Below are 24,605 nucleotides of genomic sequence, written 5' to 3'. Positions count from 1 at the left end.
TGTGTAATTTCCTATTTTGAACATAACTTTTATTTTGGTTATTTTTCTTTAATTTTGTTAACAAGGTTAATTTGTTCTTTTAACCTCTCTTTTGATTGACAAAGAGAATTTTGTGAATAAGTGATTTAAGATAAAACATATGTTAACTGAAAAACTTCACCATATATTTCGATAAACTCAAAGTTACAGCATTGATTGATCATATTGAGATTAATTTGCAAAGAATCAAATCTATAATTTTTAACTCGTCAGGCTTCAAGTATTGGAGTGCATGTAACAAGACCTACTCCTCTTTCCTAAAAATATGATAACTAATTACCAAATAAACAAAAATTACTTTAAAAGCTACAAACAGTTGAAACTGGAAGCATTGTTAATGTGATCTCAAAAGTACTCCAACTAATCGCCTCTCTTAAACATAAACAAGAGTAGGGAAAAGAAGCTTAGACAGGCATAAACCACCCTGCGGTGAACCCTAGCCCTAATAACCCTATCCCTAATCCCTAGACCCAAACAGTAATTAAAGGTGAACAGAGTTATTCCAAACTTTTCATAGATAGCTAACAATTAACAAGGTCTTGAGCATAGTTTCCTCTTTGTTTAGGGGAAGTCAATACCCGAACCCACTACCCTTGAGGGGTGGTGATTTGCTTTAGGGTTTCCTAAATATCACCAAAACACCACAAGATAAGGATATTATAAGGTGCGCTCTTGACTTTTTTCCCCTTTGTAACCCTCAATTTCGAAGTAAACCCACCATTCTTGCTTTCTTCCTCTACCTCTTTCCAACTGCCAAAGAAAAAAGACAGAAGAAGAAAATAATAATAAGTCTAGTGAAATAATTAAAAAACCAAAATACTAATTAGTAATTAAGTGAGCTCACCATGTATTTAGGCTTTTTAGTTGTCATGGATTTTGTTCACATGTAACCGCGGCTCTAATACGCTCAACCGTGCACTTAATTAGATTGTTAACAGTAGCCACAGATCCCAGAGATAGTTTGGCAGTAGGAATTGAATCAACCAAGATCTGAAATGCTACGGTGAGTAGAGACCCACCAGAGCCAACATCAAGGGCTCCTCCTCCTGCGGACCCAGCAGGTCCATCTGGAAGGATGGCAAAACCTGAGGGCAGAAGTGCTACATAATCTGGGTCTCCACCACTTAACACGACATTCATGGCCACGATATCAACTGGTGCATAAATCACATATGACCCGGTTGAATCAGTGCAGCTTTCCTGAAGTATCAGCATATTGCTTTGGCTTGAATTTGCACTCTACAAAACATGAATTGTTCCCCTATTAATTAGCTTGGTCTAGTGTTTAAAAACTATGGTGAATAAAATATTCACTGTGATTTGGGAGTACATTCATGCAAGAACTAACCTAGCTAGTCAGTTGTTCACAATTTGACAATGTAACGCATGCATATATTTTGATCGAAACTTACATTTACGCGAAGTAGGGAGACACAGTTGCCTGGATCACGACCATTAGCTATGTGTGCCATCTCTTGAACTAGCCCACCATTTGAAAGTATATCCCACTGAAAATTATATGCCATAAATTAAATATGCATGTTTACACATATGCTATACGTAGCAGTGCCCTAATATATCAGATTTATATCTATGATGCTTTACTCAGCAATGCCCTAATATATCAGAGATATATATGTTCATATATTAACATGCAATATGTACCTCACTACGAGAGTTTTCATCCCGCAGGAAATTGAAAACTCTCTTGGGAGGAACAGGAATCCAGAAGGAAGTTGCAGCACTTAGAACAATCCCAGGAGGCCTGCCTGGATCGTCCATACTTTTTCGGGTCATGACCCTTACATCATCTGAACCCGTTGCTGATAATGTAGTCCATGCATGTGCAGTAGAAGCACCAACACCGGTACAGAAACTCATCACCATTCTTTGTGCCAGCTTCAACATACTTTTCCTCCCTTCAGTACTAGTTATCACTATATTATAAGACAACAATTCAAACCCATTACTTTGATATTAAGGGAAAACTAATTACCAAAAAAGTAAATTAAGATTAATGTGTACCACAAAGATCTCCAGCAGGAATGTTACTGGCCATGGAACTCGCAAGACGTTGGCACTGTCTATCAAGTGTAGCCACCCAACGCTTAGCTCCAAAGGCAAGACCAGAATTGACTAGTGGTCTGTATATGTTGTGAACAGCACTATCATCCACTTCAACATGTTCCACCCATATAACCTAAACAATCATACATAAAAATCACGAATGTGTGAATTAGTTGAGAGAACAATGTTAACTAGTGAAAGAAAAAAAAAACATGAACTATAATGAGCTTAGAAGAGCAAGCTAGTGAAAAACTTAATTTATAGACCTTGGAGTAGCCATTTTGCAATTCTTGTATTAAGCAGCCGGATGGCCTTCTTCGACTTCTTGAAACTGGACTTGGGCGTAGGTTGTCCAAAGAAACATCAACGACTGCCCAAGTTCCATCAACATTCTGCTTACAGTACCTTACAAAGTAATTCTCACGGGTTGGAACGAGTGGTGAGGGTACTTGAAATTCAGCAGTCATCTACATATGAATTATATCATATTTGTTAACTTCAGTAAATGCTTTAATCCATTCTAAATTCAAATTAATTTGTGTGTTGTGTACATACCACTTGCAAGGCTCCATTGTAGTTTCCAGCTACTCCAGTTGATAGGATATCAAGGGTCATTGCTCTTGAGACAATACCACAAAAGACGGTAGACCATTGATTCTGAAAGACATCATTGTGTTAAATTCAGAGAGAGTTCTTTTAAATCCAAAGTTCATTTACTTAATGTTCAAATATGTGTGTTAATTACCACATCCATGAGAATCTCAACAAGGTTAACATGATTCATGATGACCAATGCTGTTTCTCTTGAAGCCTCAGACTTTAAGCCCAATGGTTTAGGGCCAATCCCCCTCGGAAATGTCCTCAAGTACTCGTCTTCGTTTAAAATCTCTTGGTGAATTGAGTTATGGTCACCAGGAACCCATAAAGGGTCTCCAGCCTCGGCCATTCTAATTAGTTCTTCCATGGCTGCAACGGCAAGCTCAACGATCATCGGCTTATCTGCCTCAGTGGGCACTGAAACCGACCTGAGAAGATCACTAGATGATCCATACATTTCTCCTACGAAGCCTGGCTGAGTACCAAAACTGCCAACCCCAAGATCAATGGAGCGGCCGGAAGGCACATGAGATGACATCTGAGAGGAAAATGAGCTCGTCAAAGGCTTCCCAACATATTTGGCAGCAATCGAAGATATCTTATCAATCTGTGAAACCAATTGAACAAAACTCAATAGGTTAGATCAATTATAATAACGAGAAAGAGGTGTTGTATGTTTTATAGTAATGGTCACCTCTTCATGTAAACGAGCATTTTCAATCCTCAAATGTTGCTCATCAAATGACATCTCCCCAATCGCAGCTGGTCCTCCACAGTTGGGGCATGTGGCATTGGCAAGGGCTTCCTTGTACCTATTGTTCTCGGCACGAAGCTTGTCGTTCTCAGATTTCAAAATTGAATTCTCATGGCGTTCATGTTGTGCCTAAGAGTAATACATAATGTCAAAATTGATACACAAAGTAATCAAACCAATAAAAAAGGAGTTAAATAGGGCCAAGTTATTCGAGAGCTTAATGTGTGCATAGAGGTCCCATATAATGAAAGTTCTTAATGTTGGTATATTGTCCAGCCCATGATGAATGTTCTAGATTATTCTAGTAAGCAAGTGAGGTGGCTGGAGCATGCTAGACAATTCTAGCAAGTTAGTAAGTTGGTGGAAGAAGCTAGAAAGTACTAGCTTCCTTGGTTGCAAATGGAAAGATCTAGAAGCTACAATTTTGTGGCTAGTCTAGAATTATCTAAGCTAGAGGTTTGTAGAATATACTAGAAGCTAGTAGAATGCCAAGCCCTCGCCTATAAATATGGGTGTGATGTTGTAGTGATGTAACCAATTAAGAAAGAAGTGAGTAGAAAAGGATCAAGTCCAAAGCTAGAGTTGCACTCCAAGAGTGAGAGTGAGAGTGTTCCACTACATATTGTGTGAGTGAAGCTTAGAGTGATAGAAAGTGTGTGTTATACTTTCTTGTATCCATCAAGCCTTGTCTTTAGCTTGGTAAGACTACTCTTGTTGTACTCATCTTTTTCATATAGTGAAGATTGATCCTTGTTTCGTGGACGTAGGCATAAATTGCCGAACCACATAAATTCTTGGTGTCCATTTTCTATTTTACTTTGTGCATTCTCTATCTTGGAGTACCGACATTCCTAACACTTAATGACTAGTGTAAAGTCAAAACTCTCAAAGAGAATAAAGGATAAATTTTCTCATAAGTGGAATATTAATTTGGAACGAAATGATTTATGGAAACGCATAAAGTGCATACATATCCAATTGATTTTTCTACATATACGTACAATTCATATGTATGTTTGTGTGCGTGTGTGTTTGGTGGTGGAATATATGCGTTACCTTCATTTGGGTGCGCTTGTTTTGGAACCAGAATTTGACTTGCAAAGGCTCTAACCCTAGTTCACGACTCAGCTCCTTCCTTTGCTTGTCATCTGGGTGAGGACAGTCCTTGAAGAATCTATAAAATAAAAAATATTCGATCGATATATATGTTAAATTCACAATGAAGTTCATGAAGTTCATGATCTGAAAAACCCTAAAACCAAGACAAACAAGAAAAATAAGGACTTACGCTTCCATCTCCTGAATTTGGCGCTGGGTGTGACGATGGTAACGTTTTCTTTTGGGTCGCGGGCCGGTGTCGTTGGGATCTTGCTCGTCACCGGAAGGAGCGTCCATAGTCGTTTCGGTGCCGGATTTGGTCTCGAAGTCATCGTCCAGCAGTCGGCCAGTACTATCCGAGGTTTTGTGGGTACTGCTCGTCGTCATATGATCTAGGATGTGATTCTCGAACATGCTTGGCTGAAACATTTTTTTCGCCTTCCAAATCCCTAGAATTTAGGACTCTTGTTCTAGCTAAATACCTGTCTCTCTTGTCTTAATTTCAATCTGCCAAGAAAAAATAATATGGGTCAATTTATATTCGTTTATAAATAAATCAAGGGCACCGCACTGATAAACATCTTAAAGAACTCAGACCAAAACTAAGAGCGAGGTTTAGAATTAAGACACTCCTACTGTAGTTGATAATATATATAAATATATATAGATTAAAAATAATGGGGGAAAATAATTAAAAAGAGAAATAACCTTTTCTTCCAGTACTTCGACCCAATCCATAGAGAGAAATCAGGAAAGAAAAGAAAATTGGGAGGAGAGAGATTAAAGAATAATAAGAAATACCAAAGATAAATCTGAGAGAATAATAAATGGTAATATAATTTAATAGGGCAAGTGACCTGTATTAGACTCTGGAAGTAGAAAATAAATGTACAAGATAAATCTGTGAACATGTATCTACGATTCTACATACGTACAAGTCTCCCCCATTCCCTCTCTAAGAAGATTTACAGTTTTTTTTATCTCAAAATATTCAGAAGATTTACCGTTTCAACCAACAGATTTTGCTTCAAATGCATCCCTTAAATAACCCAAAACCAAAATACACGCATATACACCTACAAATACGGATATATATTATCCCCGGAATATATAGAAAAGAAAGCTAAACTCACCTGAGAAGATTAGCCGAGAGTTTTCGTGCATCTATCTCTTGCCGGAAGCTTTTGTCCGACTACCATATAAATATATCTCACTCTCCAAATAAACCCTAGACTACACACCCTCCATCTCTTTCTCTCTCCTCTTTGACTCTGAAGAGGTAAGAGGTGGTTTCTGGGTGTGGTGTTCTGTGTGGGGGGTTTTGACTCTTTGTGGGGTTGTTGTGGTTGAAAATTTTAATAGATTCTCTGGCGGTGTCTGAGAAAAAAACCCTAATTGACTGGATTATTACAAGTAAGAAAAAGGGAAAGAAATGACTGACCCTTCAAACAGTCCTTAGCCTTTTTTGCTCTTGCGTGCTAATTGACTGTCGCTAGTAGTTAATGAGTTTTCAAACACACTAAACTAAGATTGTAACGCCCAACTTAACCAAATCTCGGTTTTCCCAATACCACACAGTACTCCCTCTCCCTCTCTAAAAATAACGGAAGGATTTGTGTAGAAAACAAAAAGGGGGACTTGAAGGTCAAAGAAGCTGACCCTTGGGGGAACAAAGAACTGTCTGTTCCCTTCGAGACCGTGGTGGGTAGGAGTGGAAGAGTTGTGGGTTTAAGAAGAAGAATGCGGTGATGAAGATTGAAGGAGAGACAGAAAGAGAACGGACGAGAAAAAAGAGGAGATAGAATCGAAATAGCAAACGAGAGAGAGACTTTGAGGGGAAGGGGGAAGGGGGAAGAAAGAGGACCAGGTGGAGAGGATGTGACAGCGAAGGAGTTAATGCAGAGCGTATTGAGAGGGTGCGATTGCATTTATGGCGGGAGGGAGAGGTGTAAATGCTGCTCAGCATGCATGAGAGAGAGAGAGAGAGAGAGAGAGAGAGAGAGTGTATTTGACAAGGGTTTGGCATCTCATCATCCTCATGTTCTAAATTTTTTATAGGGTTATTAGCTGCCCTAGATTTCAACCCTCTCAGTTTTTCACTTCTTCAGCCAGCACTCGATATCTTCTGGGTTTTCTATATATATTCAGTATCATGTAAGCTTGTTTTGTAGTTTCATCAACGGTTTGGTACTAATTAACCATTGGATTTGAAGATAATTAATCATATCGTTCAATAATAATTTAGAGTATAAGTAATAAATTGAATCGATATATACAATCTAAGTTCGTATCAAATTTGGCTCCTTCAAATTTAGCTTGTAAAAGAAATAAGTTTAGCTAGACTAGTTTAAGAAACTAGTCAAACCCAACAAACGAATTTTTTCCCCCAACAAACCGAGTAACGCTTGGCTCTGGTTCAAGTTCGGCTTGTAATCTTACTGAGTAATGCTATTTACATCATGTTTTTGTACCATATTTTTATACTATCTTAGATGACATTTGATGTGGACAGCCACATCATTTGAATTAATTAGATTTTTAAATTTAGTTCATTATGTAATAAACTAATAATTAAAAAAAAACTAGTTAATTAAATAATGATTGTCTCATTCCTTTCTTTGGGTTTTGCAAATTTTCAAATTATGTAGCAGTCCACATCAGATGCCAACCAAGGTAGTATAAAAATATGGCATAAAAACATGGTATAAATAGCATTACTCATTACAGATATATAATTAAGACTATAAAATTGTTCTAAATTAAAGGCTATACAAAATGTTAAAATTCTCGCACAAATATCCAAAAACTATGTACACAATGTTGACGTACGCCACAAAACCAATTTAATGATTCTTTTTTAATATTTTCTATATAGATAAAGATCATAAAGTACACAATATTTAAACAATCGGAAGTGAATTATAAAAAATTAATTTAATATTTACTATATATATTATTCTACACTAAGGGAGGAGAGGTATACCAATGATACATTTTCTATAGTACTTCTAATCAAACATAAGTTTATTATAGAAATTGAAAATTTTTTTTTTTTTTTTGCCAAACGATAGATTTTGTTAGATTAGTTACCGACAGAATTCGAACTTACATTATCATGCAAGGACTTAACACATTTTCACCATTGTGGTAAAGGGCTACTTGCCCAAAACTATTATTTAATTCTAATTTGAGGTTACTAGTCTCTTCTCTATATTTCGGGTTTCTTGAGGTGAATATTTCTTGTTTCTTAAATGTTTACCTATCTATCTATCTATTTCATTTTTTTCTCATCTGATGTAATGTTCACGTCCCACAATAAATGGAAAAATTGACCTGAATTAAAGAAATAGAAAATTACCCTGAGTTACTTTATTTGTTGATATGTATAGGAAATTTTTAAGGGAAGGGATCCCCATTTTTTATAAAAATGGGGATTAGTTGTGGGGTCTACACTACATTGAACTTTAACGATCTGAACCGTCTATTTTTCAAGTTGCACCTCATAGATCATCCTTGCAAAATATTAGCCAAATCAGAAATATTTAAGAAATCTAATTGGGTTCAAAGAAATTAACGAATACTTTGTTATATAAAAAACAATGAAAATTGATCTTGATAATTAAATAGGCACATAGTTTCGGATTGAATTGAATTTTTGCAAGGCTGATCTATGAATCAAGACTTACAAAATAGACGGTTCGGATGTTGAAATTCGATGTGGAGTGAGCCCACACCTAATCCCTATTTAAAAAAAAAAAAAAATGGAGATCCCTTTGCATAAAGGGCCTATATATATATATATATATATCTATAAAGCCAACATCCCTTTTTGTAACTGTTGCTTATTAACTTTTCTAACATTCTTCAAGACACTTAGTATTACGGTCTAATGATATTCTTTTTCACTGGTAAGTAAAAGGTTTTGGGTTTGATTCTCGCCAAAGGCGAATTTGAACCACATTATTGCTAGCTCATTGTGAGGCTTAACCCACTACCCCACCCTTTAGTGTAGATAATATTGTTTATTCAAAAAAAAAAAAAAAAACATTCCTCAAGACACACTGTTGCTAATGATAATCATTGAAGACACGAAAAATAAAGCTAGAAGATCCGTCGAGGACTAAGATGCAAATGGGGATGCTGGTTGGAAGTTTTATCTTTTGAAACCAACTTCATTGGTAATCATAGCTTTCTTCCCTAGTTGAGGGCTTTTTCAAAATTAGGAGGGTATCTTGGTGGAAGAAATCACTAAAACGAAATGGTCTATGCTCGAAAGTGCCATAGCATGAAAAATCTCAAAAAAAAGAATACGTGATTGTAGATCAGTCCGTGGGTAAGATGGAATTTCAATAGGACCTATTTTACTGACAGGGTTCATCACAAATTTAACTACTTTAAGGGCTCGGCCTGATCTAAAAAAGATCTTATGTGGACGTTAGCGGATGTTTTTCAAGGAAGTTATAAGTAATGCAATTATGAATCTCACAGAGAGTTTGATTCTCATTCAGGATGAATGCTAGTGGGAATTACCATAGAAGAGCCTGCCCCTGCTAGCTAACATAGAAAGAAATCTATTCCCGGATAGAAATAGTCTCTATGTGAATCTCTTCCAAATTCGAATTGGTTCCTGGTCTTGGCCAGAGACCACTGTGTTCGCGCCTGCAGTCCAACAAGTATTCTTACAAAATGTTATCATATGATTTTGTGAGTCTTTCTGACTTTCGAAAGGGTTATTGTCATGACGAAATCACCGATTAGTACCTTAAAAAAAACTTATGCTAGATCAAAACTTTCGCCCACTACCAAGCAGTAACTTCCCAATTCTCACTTACAATCGCATTTTTTTCGCTTCCACTCTAGTATTTTATATGCACTTTCTCATTCCCATATCAAAATTCAACTAATCTCTATATGCTCCGTCATATCTTATGGATAAGTTACTGTAAGTTTTTTCTAATTTCAGTCGCACTTTTTTAATATCAATTGTTGATGGTGCAATATATACAAATGAAATCTAACGTTTTATTTGATTAAAGGATTTTATTCTTTATCGTGTTTTAAGCTAATTTGTCACGCCACAGATCCGGAGTTGACGGAAAAATAAATCTCACGCCCAGCGCACGAGTAAAAGTAAAAATAAAAAGACAGACAAGCTTCTCTTTTACAAAATAACTCCAAATTCTTTACATGTGTACAAAATAAATTAAAATCCTTAAATCTCTTGTCTAATACAATCCCATCTTGTCTAGCACCTGTCTTGCTAAGTAACTTCTGTAAAATAAAATGGTGAGGGATGAGCAACAACCACCTTTGCACAGTGAGCAGAATATGTAATATGCCAGTCAACCAATGTCGTAAATATGAGAGTAATATCAAAGCGTTAGCCATATAATTCCATATCACATCGTCCCCTTACGTGTTGATAATATCCAAAATAAATTATAACTCACCACGTGACCCTTAATGGCCATTCTGCCCTAATGTCCCTTGACATTTATCCCTCAGATCAATACAACACCAAAGTTCTCATGCTGAACATCTCAAACAATTCACTAATTAGATAAATAATAACTCCAAAAGTACTTTTCAAAATAAATATGCTTGACTTGAAATGGTGAGAGATTTGTAAATGAAGTAAAATCCCACGATAACTCATGATTTTGGTTTAAAAAATAAAAATATTTCGAACACATTACATAAACCACTCATCTCTAAACCTAAAAAATTGGCAAGACAACCCATCTACCAATTCTCACGCATCAAACCCTAGCTACATCTTGTTCTCTATCTCTGCAATACGTGAGCTTAGCATGCAATGCATGCTAGCTCATGTTGTTAAACGAATTGAGAGCTCCTATTTATAGGAATATCAAGGCGGCATAGTCTTTGCCACCACCAGCTTGGTGCTAAACCTTAGTCACTACAAAAAATGACACCTATCAACTACGTGGCCATTTCAAGTTACTGCATGGAGACTAATTGGTTTGCATAGCTATTGATCGGACACTTGGTCAAATAGGTGGCCATATAGCTTAGTCATAATAGTAATAATGATTAATGAGGTGTGAATATGCATAGCATAACAAGTCTCTAACTTGGTAAATAAGAAAAAAGCTTACTAAGCAGCTAGGGTTAATCCTAGTGAAAATAATACTAAAAAATACGGGATCTCGCATACTTTTTCCTTTGAAAATGTTTGCTGGACAATTCATCATACATTGGATTTGCGTACAGGTTTGTACATTTGATCTTCTTTGCAAAATTTGTAACAGATTTCGTTGTGTTCTTACTCTTCTCAGTCTGTAGTCGTTTCCCACTTCACACTGCTCCAAACTTTAATCGCCCAAAAGAGTTTTTTCGATAATAATTATTTACAAGACAACATCAATTGTTACTCTAACTTCCAATTTATATATAGCAACATTAATATTGATATTGGTTGTACATAATGTGGCGCGCGCGCGCGCGCGCACACATATATATATATATATATATATATATACTAATGCAAAATTTTCTCTTTTTCATCTTTGTTGCTTCAATTGATGAAAGCAAATTTGAATTGATACATAGGGTGAGTCGTTAAGCTGTTACAGTCTTTCGGTACCCATATGCTCCTTCATGTATTTAGTGCCATTTAGTTTTAGGGCACAGTTTTGGACACCGCCCTTTGTCCATGTCCTCCAAATACCCTAACCTTGAATTTTTGCTTTTCTCATTTGAAACACAATTGAGTTTTCCTCGCAAGCCATAATTGAATATGTCCGTGTTCAGATTTATGACTCCAATTAGCTCAAAGGTATTGTTCTTTTATGTGGTAAGGTGGATTAAAAAAAGGGGAAAGGAATGAATTAAACTGGAAGATCCAAAGATGGCAAAGTGGAGAATTTATTCCACTGTTTGGTAGGATGAAAGAAAAATTTAGAGGGAAGCGACTTCTTAAAAGACTATTTTTTGATAGACTTGTGCTTAGTTAAGTTAATTAGAAAAATTTGTATCTCTCAAATCTAAATTTTACTCGGTCTCCTCATATTTGGATAAATATACGTTATTGCATTTAAAAATTAATAAAATTGAGCTAGTTGGAGTCATAAAAATGACAACAAAAAGTTATATATTGACCAAGGATATATTTTAATTAGATTGTTAGTGATTCATATAACAAGGAAAAAGAAAATAAATGGTAATGAAAGTGAATGAAAAAAATAAATTATTTTGTGGGCTCTGAACCGTTACACATAATTGCGAATATTCTTTTATTTTCCTTTTGATGAGTTGGGCTGGGATTACAAGACTATAGTGCATTATTTTATTATATTTTTTATGCTCAAGAGATGCATTATTTGCTACGAAAATATTATAGCAAAATATACTGTCAAAGGCCACACACTTGGGTTTGTTGTTCCGCGTTGGTAAATCTGCTTGATTGTGGTCACGGACAAAGTAAAATTCTCTATAGCCTTTTCAGGTCAGAAAATGATGAATAACTGTGATTTGCCACCAATTGTCCTCCTTTTTTTATTAAAAAAAAAAAAGGGACAAACACTCATTGTAAGAGATTTTTTTTTATTTTTACAATAGTAATTTGTTTTTAAGGAAAGCTAATGAAAATGGCTTGAAAACTTTGAGTTTTAATGACAATGACAAAATAAAAGGTAAAGTGAATAGTATCAGGATTGACTTTTTAGTATAAAAATGTGGTTTTTCGTTAAAGTAAACAATATCAGGAGCATTTTGTTAAAATTCTCTTGTTTTTAATGGGTTAAGAAGAGGGGAGAGAGAGAAAGAGCACTAGGAGAAAAATGTGAAAGAAAGAGGAAGGTGGAAGGAAAATTAGGGATTACCTCTATAGCTGTTAGGGAACTAAATTGTTTTCTCCCACATGGATATTTGATATTTACTTGTTCTTGAAACATCTTCATCATACATCTAGGCTTAAGCTTTCATACAAGGAACATTGCAACTTTGATGCGTCGTAAGAATTATCAAGGAATAAAGTATAATCCATATTTCAAGGCATTTCAAAAATCTTATTTTACACTCCTCACAAGTGTATTTTTTTTTTCTAATATAGAAAGTTTGAAGTATAAAATGAGATTTTTGAAGTGCTAATAATAATTCCCTATTTCAAATATCATGTAAATTTTAATGAAGTAGTTTTGCATTAAAACTTCATACATAAATCTAAATCCTAAATCTTGCTCAACCTGTTATCTTAAGGTGGAATCGACCTTGAAGTTCGTGAGAATCTAAACGGGGTACCAATTGGGAGTTGAAAGGATAAGTACCTAAAATAAATTTACACCAATACTTCTATATTATGAGTTCATCTAATAAAGAAAATTAAAAGCAATTCAACAACTTCCTTTATTTCCATATTAACACATCATCAGCTAGTCCACAAACAGAATAATTTTCAGACCAAGAGAAAAATAAATAAATGAATCAATAGTAGTACTCAAACTACAGATTAATCATTTATAATCTCGATAATATTCTCGTTTAGTGAATATAAATTAACAGTCTAAACTATCTAATAAGAGAACATTACTTATCCAGCTTTACCCTAGATTTGCAAACGGAGTCGGCACTCTGGGTTCCAATAGTGATAGAAATGTTGCAATCGGTATAACTGGCTGCCTTCATCTTAAAGATCTTCCACAAGTTCACCTTGCCGTGCAGGGTAGTTTCTGAAGTAAAATTCAGCACTCCAACGACCATGTCACCCAAGAAATGCGAATCAGTTACCAATTTGTCAGCCAAAATACTCAAAACAGTGGTCATGTTGTGAGTCGAACGAGCCGGAACTGTGTCGTCCTTGATCGGAGCTTCGGCGACAACATTCCCATGGTAGCTGATATAAGCCGTACTATTCTCATACTTGAAGCCTCCATAATTTGGATTTTTCACCGTGACCAATATTCTTATCGATATATTTAACTTTATAACTGGGAAACCTACTAACTCAAATCCCTCTAGGCTTACCGGCTCGGTGAAAACTGAAGGATCTTTCGGTTTTAAAATTGTGACGAATAGAACGACTAGAACAACTAAGGTGACAATGAAGAAAATGCCAGTGACAGCAGCAAAGATTTTCAAGCATTTTCGAGAGCCTGCTTCCATGATTAAGGAAATTAGGGAATGTCTAATTTGATTTGGATCAATGAAAGGTATGTTATATGTTGATTGAAAAACTTTGTTTCACGTTGTGACGATGTTGTATAGGCAAGGTCGATATGATTTAAACAAGAAAAAAATGTGGTGTGATTTTGTCTGGTTGTATTTTTTAATTGATGGAGACAACAATGGAGGAGTTTGTAACAATGAGTTTGGAGGACGGTTGTCGGCCATCGTTTTTCATTTTTGTTTGTTTGTCAGAACATGGAAAACAGTTTGGGCCAGAACATATGACAGCAAATGGGTTGGATCGAGCTTTGGAAGCCAAGCCCATTGATGTAAGACAAGAATCGCGTTATTTTACATATAGTAAAATTAAAAGGAGGAACCTACGTTTAATAATAAAAAGTGATTGAAAAATTGACAATTCAAGGGTTAAGAGATTGTTTGTTGCTTCCATATCTCGAAAGTTGATGTTTTGGATTTTTAGTGACGCCTGGATTAACGCAACTTTGACTTGACATGCTTGATTTACAAGACTTAATGTTACAGATTTGGGTAAATTATGTTGTTTAACATGTTTAATTAGGATTTTATTATTTAAAGTACAATTTTTAATATTTTGTTATTTGTTTATTTCCTTTCCTATCTAAATACTTAGGGTTTCTAGGAAAAAAAGAACATTAGAAATAGGAAGTAAGAGGCATAAATTAGAAAAAGAATCTTGGAACAACCTTTTCATTTATTAATCATAAGCGAGAAAAGCAGGATATTACGGTGAGACGTGAAAATACCTGATCGCATTCCAACCTCGAATTGTGGAATCATTTTGTACCATATGGATATATATTGAGATTGTTCAAGAGACATATCCCAAGCCCAGTATAACTGTATTTTTTTCTATTACTACGTACTACTACTACTACAAAAATTAATAGAAATTTATAAGATTATAGTTGAAGAGAAAATTCTCCAATTGAAAAAGATCCTTGAAAGAAACCCATCTCTTTTAGCTACTTATATGTCTGGTGTATGCTCCCTCTTACAAGAAAACACATATTATTTAATTATATGGTGTTTTATTTTTGAAGATGGAGAATGGAGAAGATCCTCTATGCCTTATATGTACATGTCCACCTCTATATAGTACGAGGCCTTTTAGGAACTCATTGACTTTGGATTCCATCGGAACTCCGAAGTTAAGCGAGTTGGTGAGATCAATCCTAAGATGGGTAACCCACTGGGAAGTTCTCGTGTGAGTTACCAGAAACAAAATCGTGAGGGCGTGGTCGAGATTGTTCGGTAGACAGTCCAAGTCCGGTATAGCAAAGGAATTGAAGAAGAGTATTTCATAACTGTACCTTTTTTCTTCTAGTACTACTACTACAACAACATTTGAAAGAAATTTGTAATATACAAGGAAGTACTCTAGGCTTCTGCCCTAACTAAATCAATTGTATCCTAGCTAGGGCATGATAAATGTAGGAAGAACATGATAATGCAAAACCGAAGTTAATTCATCACATAAGAAAAGTCAAAATTGAAAGGAATATCACAACTACCAAATTTCCATGATGCAAACTTCCATGTGATAGTGGAAGTTGAGTAGGAAGTGAACATTCTTCCCCATTGAAAAACACTCTTGAAGGAAACCCATCACGTTTAGCTACTTCTATGTCTGGTGTCCGCTTCTTCTTAAAAGAAATAACAGATTGTTGCTTTCCAGGCACCCTAGGAGCTTTCGGGTTCGATCCATTTGTCTCCGCCACCAAAAAAGTCAAGCCCTTTAAGCCTTGGAGGAAGATGATGTCCTCCAACGTCGGAAGTTTGGTCCCATTGAAAGAATATGCATTTTCGTAACCGGGAGAAGCTTTCTTGAGTTGCACCGCAGCAAACCAATCTTCAAAATTCATGTTAGCCCAATTGAATAGTGTCATTCTAGCTGTCCATCCATCCTTGTAATCTGATAAGACATGCCAATTTACACTAACCGGACAATTGTTCCCACAAGGCAGTGGCTTGGGCACGTGATGGTGCTTTATGCTTGCCCAAGCTATGGCCTTCTTCGTCCTATTTTCGAATGGGACGAGAAGAGTTTCTGGAGGGAGAAGAATGGCAGGGGCTTTCGGGTTGCATTTTTTCGTGTCGGTACAACCACAAGCACATGTTCTGCAGGGTATCACAGACTCATTGTAATAAGCAGAGAATGAAACACAACACTTGGGTTTCCTAGTTTTGGCTCTTGTGATGTTGCAAATTATTTGCCAGCTTGCAATAGCTAAGATTGTAGCCTGAATCCCACTTGGGTCTGGAAACTGAGCAGGGTCCACCCTAATAGGCTGCCCACATTTGTATTCCGGATTAAGCACCCCCTCCACTTTGAATTTTTCAGGAGGATACAGAGCCGTTCGATTCAAATCAGGAGGTACTTTGAACACCTGCATTTGAAAAGCAGCCTTGGTTTTGCTTTGATCCATTATAGCAGGCAAAATACTACCATTTCTGCAGCAATTAGGTATTTTCCCAACTTGAGTATCGTTTGCTTTCTCTCGAGGTAGGTCTCCGATAACTGGATTTTTTTTGCAATTCAAGACCTTGGAGAAATCCATCTGTTGATAGTATTGTCCGGGAGCACCATATATGCAATTCAAATAGTCAATCGAACGCGGATAAGCACCTTTCATGGAGTATATAAATTCCCCTCTCATCCATTCCCAAGTTAAGTTCCAATGGTCCAAACGTCCCAAAGGGCTCTTGTTCTCCATTGTCACCTGAGCAAGATAATTATTCTCATAGGCTTGAATGACATCATATGCAATTGTGAGATCACCCTTTTGTCGAGGCAAGAACTTGGTTTTCGTAACAATGGACTTATATTTAGGATTCCTAACGCAACAAACGTACATTGTCGTTTCTGTATGGCCATCACCAAATCAAGACGAGAAAGGAACTCACAAATTAGAATGGTAATAGTATATAAATGAATGACGAGAAGTTCTGTTGCTAGACTGTAAATCTAGATGACACATTTAGGTAAGAATCAGCGGGATGAATGAGTAGTACTTACTACGATTGGTTGGTGCAGGGCACTTGTATCCATCGTTAACAAGTCGAATTGTTTTAGGCATTGGGTTCCCTGGGGGCTTGACACCAAACATAGTGCCACTGATTTGAATTTTGGCTTGAATTTTGGTGTAATCTCCACCAGTGCCAATGGCGGTTTTCAAATCTGCCTGTCCTGCTCCAGAGAGGGTAGTCCCATTTCCAACATCAGCCGGGAAATCATCACCGTCCATCAAAACGGCACCACCTGCACCAACTAGAATCTCCTTGTGTTGAAACCCAATGTACATCTTCCAGGCTTTGAGTTCGTACGTTCCCGTGTTGACTATGGTTGCAGTCGCATTGAAGGCCCATGCTTGTTTCTCAGCATTCTTGAGGAAAGGGTAGATTCTTCGCCGGGAAAGGAAGTTATAGCTTAGGTAAATCCCGTCACAATCTTCTTGTGATGGGGGTGGTGCAGCAGGTTGCTGTTGCTGATCATCGCCATAATCTTGGGCTATGGCCAAAGAAAATCCAAGGGCAAACATGAGTGCGGCAATCCACCAAGACCTTGTCATGTCTTTTTACGCAGCGTAACAAGCATAAGACATCAAACGGTAACCCCACAACAAAAGCGTCTGGAATCCATCGGGATTTTTTTTTAATTTTTTTTTACATCACTTTTATTCACAATTACTCTGAAGTCTAATGCGACATCGGTGTGATAGTTAGGAAGAATGCGATTGAAATGGTTAATTTCTAATTAGGTAGCTTTTTGGAGGACTTGACTTGCTAGATGAAACTTGGTAACTTGGATTTTGCTAAATTGTTTCAAATTGTGGAGTCAGGGGGAAAGAATTGAGAAATGAGTGCCGAACGATGAACTCAAAAAAATTGAGAATTGAGAAGACAGTGATGAATTTGTGGAGAATAAGTCAGATGAAACCTCCTCCCTTGAGCTCCCGCTGTATATGGCAAGGTAACGATTAACGGTCATTTGAACTTTATAAACTCTCTAAATAACAGAATGACAAATATATCCTGGATTCTCTTTGGTTCAAAAGGAGAAATTGTCAATTACATTACTTTGGTGAGAGATTAAAATGTTTTAGATGTTTCATGTTCATGTTGGTCACTTTAATTAATTCGCACTAACTTCAATTTTCTTTGGCATTTTAATATGTAATTGGAAACCTTTTCTTTTGGCCCATGTAAACTATTCAATTTAGAATAAGACAAAATATCTAACAGATCATTAAAAAAATGATAATGTTATTCACACATTTATTTTTACCTTTCACACTCTTGTTAATTTTTGGCTATATCTTCTTTAATTCATTCAATTCGACAGCAGAAAACTGAACGGGGTGAGTAAGAAGTAAAAATGAGTGTGTGGATCGCACTACACTAAAAAAATTGTTGTTTATGTTCACATTCGTCCATGCCTATTTTTCAGTTAAATATGGTGCTTAATGTTTGTAAACTGTAGTAGATCTGTGCAATTGAATATATATATATATATGCTTCCTATATCAGGCGGAAGGGATCCTAATTTTTCAAAAAAAAATGGAAACACCCTCTTGACCATTAGATTTGACTTTAATGAAATTTTGTGGCTGAGTTTAAATCACAAGTCATAGAATCTCAATCACAGGATTTCATTAAAGCCAAATCTAACGGTTAAGAAGATGTCCTCATTTTTTTTGAAAAATGGGAATCCCTTCCCTTATATATATATATATATATATATATATATATATATATATATATATATATATATTACTTGTATTAAATACAGTAAATTTGTAGATGATGAAACACAGCAAATTTGTAGCTTTTTTAATTCTTATTTTATTCTGGTCATAAAACAAAATACATAGAGCCTAATGGCAAAAACCCATATTGAGCCGGAACCCTAATATCATCATGTCGTTCCACTCAACTGGTTAAGTTCAAACCCTAGACCCTGAACTATTAATTCGTAAAACCTTATTATGAGTGACAGAACTAATCAACGACTATGCAACCAAAGAATACGTTGACACAGAGTTTGCGGAGGCTGGAATCCACTTCGACCACTCATTACGTCGTCGTATCATATTACCTTGCACTTCTACTCTAGTTGAACCAAGCAACGACTCAAGAATAAAGGGTATGTCACTGCACATTCTCTTAAGCCTTTTGAAGTCGGCAACTGCTGATATTGGCACCCATCCTTTGTCATCCATCAACGAAATTAGGTATCGGTCCTTTCTCAAATTTTCGTTGCTAAAATAGTACTCTATTTGTTGTATAATATTCTTCCTCAAATTCGATATTCTGGCTGGAAGGCTTTGATCATCAGCCATGATCGTTGGAGCTTGAGGACCATAATAATACTGAGGCCCTAAGAAAAACGTAGATCCAAGTCCAACACCACATTGCATATGAATGTTGTAAACGCTAATTGGTTGATTCCAGTAGTCACCACCGAGTTCTTGCATATTCGATGCATAGTCATTGACAGAGTAATTGTTTTGGGGTATTGGGTGATAAATAAAAGTTTGTCCATGACGTGTTTGGGACAAATTCATGAGGGGTGGAATGTGAAGTTGAAAAGATGGTGCTTCAGGATTAAGGTTTCGTTTAGGCATAGACATCTTCAAATTTTGTTGTGCTTGGAGGTAGGAGAAGAAGATAATCGAGAGTATTTAGTTCTCTGAGTACTACTGAATATGCAGTGAGAGTTTGAGACTCAGCCCGTTTTTATAGTGTTTTCTTGCCTTAGTAGTTTATGGAAAATTAAAAATCCTTTTCCTTGGTGGAAATCAAAAAGGGTATTTAGTTTGTAAAAAGGATTACGGTTTCATACATCCTAACCAGAAAAGGGTATTATTGCAATATAACCAACATGTGTTAGGATTCAATTTTCCTTTACTTTTGTTATTTCCTTTTTCTTTGGATTTCTCAGTGAAATCATGATCCTATACAAATTCAATCCCACTACGGATACCCCTTTTCCCATCCGGGATTCTCACAAAGTCGGCAACAGGATGGGTTTAAAATATGTACATTTCACAAAACTAAATCCCAAAACCAATAGGAAAACCCACTATCGTGCACCAGCACAACTAAAACCTCACTTGCATGCTTATTACAAATTAAACTAAGAAGTGAAAAGAAAAAAAATGTTGTCTTTCTAAACTGGTCGTCACCCTTTGCCACAATGATCATCCACATTCACATTTTTGTTCCAAAAAATTTCTCCCACCACGTAGTTTTGCATCATGCATGCATTTATAAAATTCACATAAGCTATGTCCAATTTTTAAGAACTTAATCCCTTCACAATCTTGTGAACATGGTAGAGTAAGCAGAACATACGAGCATCCAAAATCGTTGCTATGCACATTGACAGTGCCTTTTAACTTTTGATCGATCAAACTCAGAATCTTGCACTCTTTCTATGTTGGCAGGTTCTGTGTTGCCTCCATTTGGGTGTACGCAACCGCATTCTACTTTGATCCTCGTGAAGATCTTCTCCCCGAGCTTGACGAAGATTTGACCTTTTTTCGCTTTGGTTTCTTGGGCACGTTAGGAAGTTCAGTCGGAGGAAAATCTCTGAACGTGCCAGATGACGGTTGTTGGGTTATGGATTGATCAAAATCTGTCACAAAAAAAATTAAAGAAACAAAAAGAATAAGAGAGGTTAAAGTGTCTTCAAAGTGATTCAATCATGCAAATTAAGTGGCACTATATAAAATAAATTGGTGAAAGCAACATACCACAGCAAAGATACCACAATTAGTTGAATTGCTAAAATTGAAAGTTAATCCACTACGTTCAGCTAAAACTATGTCTGAATAGTACAAGATAATTACTCCATTATCTGCATGTAATATTGCTATATCAATCTAAGACCAATGACATAATGACTGCGTTAGTAATGTTCAAGCAAACCTATTTTTTAGGTTTTGAAACAACTTGAACGCAATCAAGTTGGTCGAAACAGTGTGTTTTCATCTCCGTAATAAAAAAAAATGTCTTGAACTGATGGCCAAATCTAAAAGAAAAATTCTCAACCAAATGAAAGTAAAGTAGTGGTACAAAAATCTCAAATTTAGCAACCCTGTGGACCACTATTACCAAGACTAAGCTAGAGCTTTTTCTAAAGGGCCACCCCAAGCTATCATATTCCTCTAGGTAGGAAAGTGTGTGTTGTCCCGTGACAGAAGATCCAAAAATCTTGCAGTTGGGGCAAAGAATCTTGAAAGCTTTTGCACACCTCATAAATCTCATTACGATTAAACTAAAACAGACATTAATTACATTTCTCCTAAGACAATTGACCCCGCGAAAAAAACACTTGTCTGATTATTGTACTCGCACAACTACACATGATAGGAGGCATAGTTTAATGGAACATATTGACAGAGCCTTTAAATTATTCATATGACACCCAGGTCCCAGCCATCAGCTCTGCATTATTTTGCCTAGTATGCATTCCGCTAGCCTAATCATACATACGAGAGAAATTTACCTATGATTGGGATGTCAAATGCAACAATATCTCAAGTCAATCAAACAATATCAAGCTTGTAAGGTACTGTCACTGTGGCGTCCTAATTGTAGGTTATTATCCATACTACGCAGTCATGTCATTGAAAACACAAAATGCTGAAACTGCTATATAGTGGTGATCAAAAGCATACCTTGAGAGGACCAAGGAGAATAAGCCATGGGATTAGAGGACCCCATTCGATCACTGGCATTACGACCAAGGGAGCTCGTTGAAAAATCGGGTCCGTTTTTAAATTCGTTCATCTGCTTGATTAACAATAATTTAACTCAATAAGAGAATTACGAGAGCATTAAGAAAAGAAGCACATGATTTGGTTGGTAGGTTTGTAGTATAATGGGAGACACGATAAGACAAATCAATAACAGGAGAGAGATTTATATGTGGTTTAAGACAGGTAGCTAGGTTGTACGATGCTATTTGCATCTAAGTTTGAATCTTTTCGCATAATATAGAACAAGAGAGAAAAAAAAATTATTTTGCAGGTAGACTAGAAAGTAAACATGTACCCAGCTGGGTGCGCTTTCAGACGGCCCGTCCCACCCAATATGTGCTACATGTTTCACATCTGTTGGGAGCCCAATTTTCATTTCACGCTCCTTCACAACTGCAACAGCAAAACCAATTTTACGGCTTAATTAGCCTCAAATTATCAAAATTAGGCATAATTATTATTTTTCTTACAGGAAAAATATTGTGGTTAATTACGGACTTTAATCTACATGGTAGGGGATTCGAATTAAGATGCAAGTGGCACACTAACCTCGCCAACTGGTCTAACCAATATTGACAAGGAAAATTGATTTGATACATTAGAGAAAGCGAGAGATAATTACGCACCAAACATTTGTGAGAAGTACTTCAAGATCTTTGCCATGGTGGAAATTACAAGCCCCAAAGGAAACAGCAGCCTCTTTAAGAATGCACACAACAAAGCTAAAGATTGGAAGAGATGGATCCTGTTGCCTGCAAGAAAGTAAATATGTACTCAGAATGATGAGATTTTGCATAAAATAATTTCAAAGGAGAAAAAAGATAAGAGCAGTATCCAATAAGGTTCACTGCATGTGATTTGGGAACCCTTTTTTTCCCTGTCAATGAAGACTAGTATCTGACCATGGATTTTATGAGATATTTGATACATTTTTTGAAGTAAAAAGGAAAAAAAAAAAAAAACCTACTTTGAGAGGTTGATTGTTTAGAAGAAAATCAACTCCTCCTCCATATCCAACCAAAGTAGCCAATTTCCAAGCTCCATCTTTTTACACCAACCTCTTATGGATATCAAAACATGCATAAAAAAACCCTTTGGAATGTCTTTTGTCGCAATAACAAAAACCCGGAAACAAACTACTGTTTGAAGCTGATTAAACAAATGAAAATCAATGGAAGGATATACCCAAAAAAATGGGAAAAAAAGGAGAAATAATGGTGTGATGGGATTTATCTGCAAATGTGTAGAGAGAGAGAGAGAGAGATGATAGAGAGAGAGGGTGGACAAAAATGAAAACCTCAACAAACGACGGGTGTGAAATACGGGACAAAACTAAGATGAAGAGAGTGGAAGACAATACAAAAGAAATTGGGTGGTGCTCGTTTACTTACTTTCTTTCAGAAGCTCTCTGTAAAATGCAAGCGGCTAGCTATCCTCCATATAATGCAAGATATACTTAAATTGCGGGCTAAAATCTGATACAAAGAGAGATAGAGAGAGGCTGTATTTGTGCAGTCTCTATGACAAGACTGGCTTCCAAAGCAGTCTACCTTGGCTATTAAGACTTTGTTTATATATTTTAGTCTTAAACCAATGGAGATTAAGAGGGGAAGGGAAGTCCCTTTTTTTTCTTTTTTTTTTTGTTGACAAAATCACCCTTTGAGTTAAGGCGTGTTTTCATGCACGAGGTGCATGAAATTGGAACGTTAAAGCGGTGGTATCACAAATCAATCACGTTATGTGAAAAAATTAAAATACATGACAACACGTGATAGATTTAGAATATCACCACTTTGATGCCACAATTGCATATAAATTTCTCACATACACAATAGCCTATCTAATTTACGCTCCTCACAAACAAATCCTTCAAGATAATTTCCTTACATAGCCTAAACCTCGTCACCGTTTTCAAGAAAGAATCATCGAACCCAACTATTATTACATCGAGCATTAACCATAGATAGGTAAGCGTTTTTCTTTCTATAATTTGATTTTTATAGCATTTTTCACTAATATATTAACATTTGGTAGAGGGTTACACTACAGGCATTTTTTCATAAACAAATTAATTACATACGTTGAAGGATGTTTTTCAGTTTTAGTAGTTCAGCAAACATGGTAAAGAGGACATTTCATTTTTTTATTTTTGCACCTAACTATCAATTCAATGGATTACCCCAAGGTTCCAATATAGAAAATTTTAAGACAGCAACAGGTTAACACATTGTCCAAATTGAATCCTTCCATGCTTAGACATTTATTTAATACAATTTACAATCCAGCTTTCGCTAATTTTTTCAGCCAGCTGGTCTGAGCTCTTCTTTGTATTTTTTTATTACAAATTCAATGCGCAACAATAATAACACTAACAACCAAGTCTTATTCATTACTCATTAAGTGTGATTGGCTGTAGAAATCTTACAACGCTATTGTGGTCGGTTTTGCACCAAGTCTTTCATTAGCTCAAGTACTTCACAAATTCAGTGCACAAGAAGAAGAGATGTTTAATTACAAACTCACACTAATTCCTTCCATTTCTTTTTGCTAATAGATTAATAGATTATAGGTAAAATAAGTCAAGCACCAAGAACATTATTTCTATAAAATAAATAAAAAATAAAGATTACGTATGACATATGGATCTAATATATATATATATATAACAAGCAGCTTTTAGCCGTTGGTGCCAACTGTTCGGCATGGATAATTCCAACAATATTATATTTTCTAACTGGTGAAAAATCATTTTCAGCATTGTAATTAATTAGGCCTCTTAATTAATATATGGTTTTAAAAAGAAATTGTTATTAGCACTCCAAAAATCTAATTTGGCACTCCAAACTTTTTATAATTAGAAAAAAAAAAAAAAAAACTTATGAGTAGTATAAAATGAGATTTTTGAAATGCTAATAACAGTTTCCTTTTAGAATTATTAATTTTCACGTAATAGTTTATTCTCAACTACTTGAATTGTAGCGTATCATCTTGCAATCATATGCTGCTGTGGCTTAGCTGTTCTAATACATTAAACATGTAGAACTTTTGTTGTGTTGGAAGCACGTTTATTCATTCTGGTTGCTTCTTTTGGTCTGCAAATTATGCAGCAAGATCTAAAA

The 24,605-nt window shown here is 35.9% G+C and overlaps 4 protein-coding genes across 5 annotated transcripts; all 4 read right to left on the bottom strand.

Annotated features, from left to right (window-relative positions):
- Positions 1 to 315: 315 nt before the first annotated feature.
- LOC137730003 (homeobox-leucine zipper protein MERISTEM L1-like) lies at positions 316 to 6,582 on the bottom strand. 2 transcript variants are annotated; one of them, XM_088678466.1, is made up of 12 exons: positions 5,689 to 6,582; positions 4,746 to 5,062; positions 4,514 to 4,631; positions 3,398 to 3,586; positions 2,852 to 3,310; positions 2,662 to 2,763; positions 2,373 to 2,573; positions 2,065 to 2,239; positions 1,705 to 1,976; positions 1,452 to 1,547; positions 884 to 1,278; positions 316 to 789 (listed from the first exon to the last, which is right to left on the bottom strand). In XM_088678466.1, exons 2-11 carry the CDS (start codon positions 4,982 to 4,984, stop codon positions 907 to 909), a joined length of 2,223 nt encoding a protein of 740 aa, XP_088534592.1. In that variant the 5' UTR covers positions 4,985 to 5,062; positions 5,689 to 6,582; the 3' UTR covers positions 316 to 789; positions 884 to 906. The 2 variants fall into 2 exon arrangements, with proteins under 2 accessions (XP_088534592.1, XP_088534593.1); XM_088678467.1 differs by lacking the exon at positions 5,689 to 6,582 and adding an exon at positions 5,264 to 5,369.
- A 6,520-nt stretch (positions 6,583 to 13,102) lies between these two features.
- On the bottom strand, positions 13,103 to 13,678 carry LOC137728603 (uncharacterized). The gene has a single exon (XM_068467338.2). The coding sequence runs from the start codon at positions 13,676 to 13,678 to the stop codon at positions 13,103 to 13,105; it is 576 nt and encodes a 191-aa protein (XP_068323439.1).
- A 1,328-nt stretch (positions 13,679 to 15,006) lies between these two features.
- On the bottom strand, positions 15,007 to 17,617 carry LOC137727546 (COBRA-like protein 10). The gene is made up of 2 exons (XM_068466393.2): positions 16,740 to 17,617; positions 15,007 to 16,586 (listed from the first exon to the last, which is right to left on the bottom strand). Exons 1-2 carry the CDS (start codon positions 17,290 to 17,292, stop codon positions 15,193 to 15,195), a joined length of 1,947 nt encoding a protein of 648 aa, XP_068322494.2. The 5' UTR covers positions 17,293 to 17,617; the 3' UTR covers positions 15,007 to 15,192.
- A 1,992-nt stretch (positions 17,618 to 19,609) lies between these two features.
- On the bottom strand, positions 19,610 to 22,909 carry LOC137727474 (CRIB domain-containing protein RIC10-like). The gene is made up of 5 exons (XM_088677394.1): positions 22,454 to 22,909; positions 22,113 to 22,238; positions 21,782 to 21,879; positions 21,406 to 21,517; positions 19,610 to 20,360 (listed from the first exon to the last, which is right to left on the bottom strand). The coding sequence occupies exons 2-5, from the start codon at positions 22,147 to 22,149 to the stop codon at positions 20,209 to 20,211; spliced, it is 399 nt and encodes a 132-aa protein (XP_088533520.1). The 5' UTR covers positions 22,150 to 22,238; positions 22,454 to 22,909; the 3' UTR covers positions 19,610 to 20,208.
- Between the last annotated feature and the right edge of the window lie 1,696 nt (positions 22,910 to 24,605).

The sequence above is a fragment of the Pyrus communis genome, chromosome 10 (genome assembly GCF_041283825.1).
Source record: "Pyrus communis isolate YQ-2024b chromosome 10, ASM4128382v1, whole genome shotgun sequence".
NCBI classification, from domain to species: Eukaryota; Viridiplantae; Streptophyta; class Magnoliopsida; order Rosales; family Rosaceae; genus Pyrus; species Pyrus communis.
The sequence above is the reverse complement of the archived record's forward strand: the minus strand, read 5'-3'. Positions and strand labels throughout refer to the sequence as shown.